The 6,000-nt window shown below is 41.0% G+C and overlaps 1 protein-coding gene across 1 annotated transcript; it reads right to left on the bottom strand.

Moving 5' to 3' along the window:
- Nucleotides 1-1,818: 1,818 nt before the first annotated feature.
- LOC109872164 (LIM/homeobox protein Lhx8-like) lies at nt 1,819-5,734 on the bottom strand. Its single transcript, XM_020463285.2, has 8 exons — nt 5,462-5,734; nt 4,163-4,312; nt 3,726-3,847; nt 3,055-3,275; nt 2,719-2,816; nt 2,514-2,609; nt 2,238-2,424; nt 1,819-2,079 (listed from the first exon to the last, which is right to left on the bottom strand). The coding sequence occupies exons 1-8, from the start codon at nt 5,543-5,545 to the stop codon at nt 2,003-2,005; spliced, it is 1,035 nt and encodes a 344-aa protein (XP_020318874.1). The 5' UTR covers nt 5,546-5,734; the 3' UTR covers nt 1,819-2,002.
- Between the last annotated feature and the right edge of the window lie 266 nt (nt 5,735-6,000).

The raw sequence follows: 6,000 nt of genomic DNA on the forward strand, positions 1-6,000 counted from the left end.
ACAGCATGTTTCAGATCCCGCCAATATCCAAAATCTTTGCACAGCCATTGAAGAGTAGGACAACATTCCACAGACCATAATCAACAGCCTGATAACTAGTTTATAATAGTTTTTCTGATCCCTGCCCATACTGTTCCTTTGTATTTAAGGGATTCATAACCAACAGATATACAGTACCTTTGGAAAGTATTCAGACCCCTTAACTTTCTACAAATTATTAGGTTACACCCTTATAAAATTGATTAAATAGTTTCCCCCCCTTAATCTAAACACAATACCCAATAATGACAAAGCAAAAACAGGTTAAGAAATGTTTTTTTAAATAAACCAACACATTTAAATAAGTATTCAGACCCCTTTACTTTGTTGAAGCTCCTTTGGCAGCGTTTACAGCCTCAGTCTTCTTGGGTATAACCCTACAAGCTTGGTACACCTGTATTTGGGGAGTGTCTCCCATTCTTCTCTGCAGATCCTCTCAAGCTCTGTCAGGTTGGATGGGGAGCATTGCTGCACAGATATTTTCAGGTCTCTTCAGAGATGTTCGATCGGGTTCAAGTCTTTGCCATTGAAGGACATTCAGAGACTTGTCCAGAAGCCACTCCTGTGTTATCTGTGTGCTTTGGGTCGTTGTCCTGTTGGAAGGTGAAACTTCGCCCGAGAATGAGGTCCTGAGCGCTCTAGAGCAGGTTTTCATTAAGGATCTTTCTCTGTTCATCTTTCCCTCTATCCGGTCTAGTCCCTGCCACTGAAAAACATCCCCACAGCATGATGCTGCCACTATCATGCTTCACCGAAGGGATGGTGCCAGGTTTCCTCCAGATGTGATGCTTGGCATTCAGGCCAACGAGTTCAATCTTGGTTTCATTAGACTAGAGAATCTTGTTTGTCGTGGTCAGAGTCTTTAGGTGTCTTTTGTCAAAATCCATTCAGGCTGTCATGTGCCTTTTTACTGAGGAGTGGTTTCTGTCTGGCCACTCTACCATAAAGGCCTGATTGGTGGAGTGCTGCAGAGATGGTTGTCCTTCTGGAAGGTTCTCCCATCTCCTCAGGGGAGCTCTGTCAGTGACCATCGGGTTCGCCCTTCTATTGCTCAGTTCGGCCAGGCGGACAGCTTCAAAACTTCCATTTAAGACTGGAGGCCACTGTGTTCTTGGGAACCTTCAATGCTTCCCCAGATCTGTGCCTTGACACATTCCTGTCTCGGAGCTCTACAGACAATTCCTTCAACCTCATGGCTTGTTTTTTTGTTCTGACATGCAGTCAACTGTGGGACCTTACATAGACAGGTGTGTGCCTTTCCAAATCATGTCTAATCAATTGAATTTACTTCAGGGGCCTCCAATCAAGTTGTAGAAACAGCTCAAGGATGATAAATGGAAACAGGATGCACCACAGCTCAATTGAGTCTCATAGTAAAGGGTCTGAATACTTATTTACATAAGGTATGTTTATTTTTAATAAATGTGCAAACATTTCTAAACCTTTGTCATTACCCCATAATGTGTGTAGATTGTTTATTTAATCCATTTTAGAAGGCTAATGTAACAAAATTTGGGGAAAAGTCAAGGGGTCTGAATAACTTTCTGAAGGCACTATATAGCTGTATTCAGTCATATGAATCCATAGATTAGTGCCCAATTAATTTTTCCATTGACTGATTTGCTTATGAACTGTAACTCAGTAAAAATCTTTGAAATTGTTGCATATTCCATTTTTGTTCAGTGTACACATCTATTAATACATGTATTTTTGTTATATATTTTTTTTTACAAAGTGCTCAGTCACATACCTCAAATAAATTAAATGCCAACCAATATGTACAATACATCATCAACAAGTTTACATATTAACCTTATTTTACATCTGAATTTGATCTCCTTCGATAAATTCCCATAGCAAATCATTTTGCACCCCACCCTTTAATGGACAGGGCTTTCGCATTGGCTCCTCAGCATTCTAACCAATGGTAAGGGCCGGTTCTGCAGGGTGCGGGATGTGAAGATCAGGCATGGCTGATTGGCAGCTGTGTCATGGAATGGTATAAAAGAGGCTGGAACACCAGGGAGGAGGGAGAGTGCACTGTGAAGAACAAACATAATAACCCATTGGGTTATGAAATATTGTGATTCCAGATCTTTGCACTGAATTCTAAAGCAAAACTAATAAGATGTTACAAAGTAAGCTTAACCCACAAGCCATAAAAAAAGATGAACCTGTGATGTGCTGGTTTTGCTCACCATCCATGTAAGTGTGTAGTGCTGTAAGCACGGGTGTGTCTGTTGGTATGTAGGATGTGTAGTGTAGATCCTCCATAAGAGACGGAGAAAGCCTGGACTGCTGTAGTGACGACATCGCTGCAGATGGCACATGGTGCTGAGGGCTCACATGCTTCTTATGACGTGCTCGACAGTTCTGGAACCAAACCTGTACATTCAATAGGGATGGGTTAAGCTTCATTTGTAACTTCAGGGACACCTAGAATTGTTTGACTAGACTAATGTTAGAGAGCTCACCTGAATGACCCTGCGACTGAGGCCAGTCCTCTCTGCCAGCTTCTGGAGGGTCTGAGCGTCTGGGTTATTGTCCTGTGCAAACTGGGCCTGCATCACCTAACAGACAAGACACAGTGAATGTAAGATGGTCACACAATTATATCATTCATATGCAAACATCCAGGATAGTCATTTCTGGAGTGACAGGAAAGTAATAAATGTTCACCTGTAGCTGGTCTGTGGTGAAGCTAGTGCGAGCCCTCTTAGCTGGTTTGGGATGAGACCCTTCTTGCTCTGATGGTGGGGCTCCCTCTAAAGTAACACCTTTTCATGTAAACACATGACCACATAGGTCATCACATTGCATAGGAAAATGAGGAAGGCTAATCGATAAGGGAAAATCTAGAATCTCATATTTATCAATTGTTTCAAAATAATTAAATTGCCTAAATTAAATTGCTGCATCACTCATACATGTGTAGAAAAAACAGCTAGTGTACAATTAACACATTTTTAAAAGTGCAGGCCTTATTCTTTCTACACACCTTTTAATGTTGCTTACCACTTTCCATGGCCTGTTTCAGGTTGTCCAGCATGCAGTTGTAGTGGATTCGGCACAGCACCCTCTCCTCCACCAGGGCAAATTCCTCCCCCGTGGAGAGCTGGCGCTTGCAGGAGAAGCAGGCGAAGCAGGCCAGGTGGTAGGTGTTGCCCTTTGCTCTCCTCACCCAGTCTTTGGAGTGCATGTTCCTGCCACAGTGGGCACAGCGAGTTCCATACTTCCTGTGGAAAAGTTGGATTGCAAACAAACTACAGATCAAAACCACTAAAGGCAGGGTAGCCATTTACTTTTTTTTGTGTCTTTTTTAAACAATTTTAACCATTTTTATATCAACAAATTTATTTGATCATGAATCTAGAAATACAAGGTTGTCCCAAAAAATGCATTTAATTGTAAATTAAATAAATTGAAGGCTGTAGAGAAGTGCTACTATGAATGTTGTGGCTATAAATACTAAAGGGCCCAAGGTTAACAGCCATTTATCTTGACTTGTAGAACGTCTCATTAACATCATTAGATAACAATTGAATGTCATGTCAAAGTTGCAACTTCAGATGTAGCTTAAACTCAACTCCTCTCCGTTGACGTGAAGTACATCGTGGAGTTGAGTTTTACTTGGCTAATCGCGCTAGAGCCCTCCCTGTATGGAAGAGGCCACCCTTTTCACCTACCTGAAGTAGTCGAGTTTGCAGAAAACCACCTTGTCTTTGATGTAGCAACTGACATGTCTTCCTAGAGGAGTTTGGCACATGCTGCACGAGAGGCAGTTCACGTGCCAACACAAGTTGTTCACCTGAAATGTAGCCACAAAAGTTATACAGATTTATTCGCCCGAAAGAGTAACCTGGTCTACAGTTTTAGCCACGAAAATTAGGCATGTATGAACACCATTCGATGTTATACTAACTATTTTGCTGAACTTAAAATGTAATTTTATTTACCAAATAGGCCTACAAACTTGTTTTCTTGTCAGTTAAAAATGTGAACACTTTAGGGATCCTAGGCCTATGAGTTTCTGGACGTTGGGGGAGAAAAAAAATGTACATACGCATTTTAGGCCTTGGTTGAATATCTAATATCTAAGCCGGTCATAGGTTCGGAAACTTACCTCGAGTAGGTATTTGTCAACTATCTCCAAACCACAACTTGTACAAAGGCTTTTCCCCAGAGAGGCTGATGCCATAGTCTGCGGTGTCAAGGAAGACAAAGACGAAGATGGTGAATACGACTCATCTCCAAAAATGTAATCCGATGTGCCCTAGATATAAAAAACAGAAAAATAAGTCATGATTGACATAATTTAGGCATGGAAAAGTTTGCGTTAAGAACAATTTCATGTGCCTAAATTTGACCCGGCCTACCTATGTCTGTGTTTTCCTCTACCATCGACTGTCCTGCTAGTACATACATTTGTCATCTGAAGTAGTTATGACTGACGTGGTTTTCCCACCTAGTTATTTTAAGATGAATGCACAAACTAAATCACTCTGGTTAAGAGTCTGCTTATTGACATGTAAAGTGAAGGCATAGGTATAGGCCTAATTTCCAATGGTAAGGTTTCACGCATAGGCCTACTATTAAAAATAGGCTACCGGTATACCCGTTTGATTCCTCATGCTACTTGTCGGCGTATTGACTGTACGTTTGTTTATTCCATGTGTAACTGGTTTGTCTCACTGCTTTACTTTATTTTGGCCAGGTCGCAGTTGTAAATGAGAACTTGTTCTCAACTGGGCAACCTGGCTAAATAAAAGGTTCCATTTAAAAAAGTATACTCAAAGAATCGGAAGATGCCCTTCCACATCCCTCCTTAAGCATAGTGACTAGTCAAAATATGCACTGGAATGGCCTTTAACTCCACTTCTGCTTGCTATGACAACCATGACGAAAAAAATAGGACTAAGATGCCATCTTCAAGAACCCTTTAATATATTTTTTTGTACACATGAACCAAAACTCTTGAAATGTTCAACCACTTGTCAACAAAATAACGTTCATGGTTCAACGCCTATCAATATCTGCTGTCAATCACATTAGTTCTCTGCAGAAGGGCAATTCTTGTCAAATGATCACATTCAGGACGAATGACTGAACAAAAAAGCCGAATGGCCAAATCAAACAGACAGATTTGTTTGGCAGTTATCGGCATGGCAGCTTTCTCCAAACCAAAGCGCAGGCAGTCATGCATTTTGATTAGCTTGTAACGCAACCTCCCTCAGGTAATGCACTGATTTGTGCAGAGAAAACGAATGGGTGGGGATCTCAAATCTAAAATTATTAACTTGAAACAGTCGCCCGTCGGTTTGGAGTAGCCTAACATTTTACCGAATGTAGATGTTTAAACAATAAATGGTAGGCCTAATAGCACCATATAAAATTCAAACTTTTAATATGGATATAGGCATACCGTGCTGTCGAAGGTCGAGTTAAACCCATTTTCAATGTCATCCACCTCGGGGCAAGCCAACATTTGTTCGCTTTTCCAATACATTACGTTGTAGCCCTAAAACAAAACGCAAATCCAGCAGGATAATAGTCCCATATAGATTCCATCCAGTGTCAGAGGCAGCTGCACCAACCCCATGCTCTAGCGAAAGCAATCTTTGCATTAGTGAGGGTGGAACTTTTTCCTCTCCATTTTCCCTTTTGACTGTCTTGGCCGCACCTCTTTGACACATATGCCCGCCTTGCAGTGGATATGAGATGTTGTACATGGGGAAAGTAGTTCAGTAATACGTCAGAGGTGATACCACATCTCTCGATATAGCTTTTTATTTTATTTTCGTTATTTTTACATAGTACAACAATCCTCCGTGATAAGATGCTCCTAATTTCGTCTTATTTCACACGCTGCTGCTAAAGGTGAAAATAAACTAAAGCAAATGTAACAGGTCATTTATGCTTTGTTCATCTCTTACAATTTATAGCCCAATGTTTGCAACCTTA

The sequence above is a fragment of the Oncorhynchus kisutch genome, linkage group LG27 (genome assembly GCF_002021735.2).
Source record: "Oncorhynchus kisutch isolate 150728-3 linkage group LG27, Okis_V2, whole genome shotgun sequence".
In the NCBI taxonomy this organism is placed as follows: Eukaryota; Metazoa; Chordata; class Actinopteri; order Salmoniformes; family Salmonidae; genus Oncorhynchus; species Oncorhynchus kisutch.

Coding starts and splice junctions, on each gene's coding strand:
- LOC109872164 (XM_020463285.2), bottom strand. CDS start 5,545: ATGTATTGGAAAAGCGAACAAATGTTGGCTTGCCCCGAGGTGGATGAC. Junction 3,276..3,725: donor TGCAAACTCGACTACTTCAG/GTAGGTGAAAAG, acceptor ACTTTTCCACAG/GAAGTATGGAACTCGCTGTG. Junction 2,817..3,054: donor GAAACAGGCCATGGAAAGTG/GTAAGCAACATT, acceptor TTACATGAAAAG/GTGTTACTTTAGAGGGAGCC.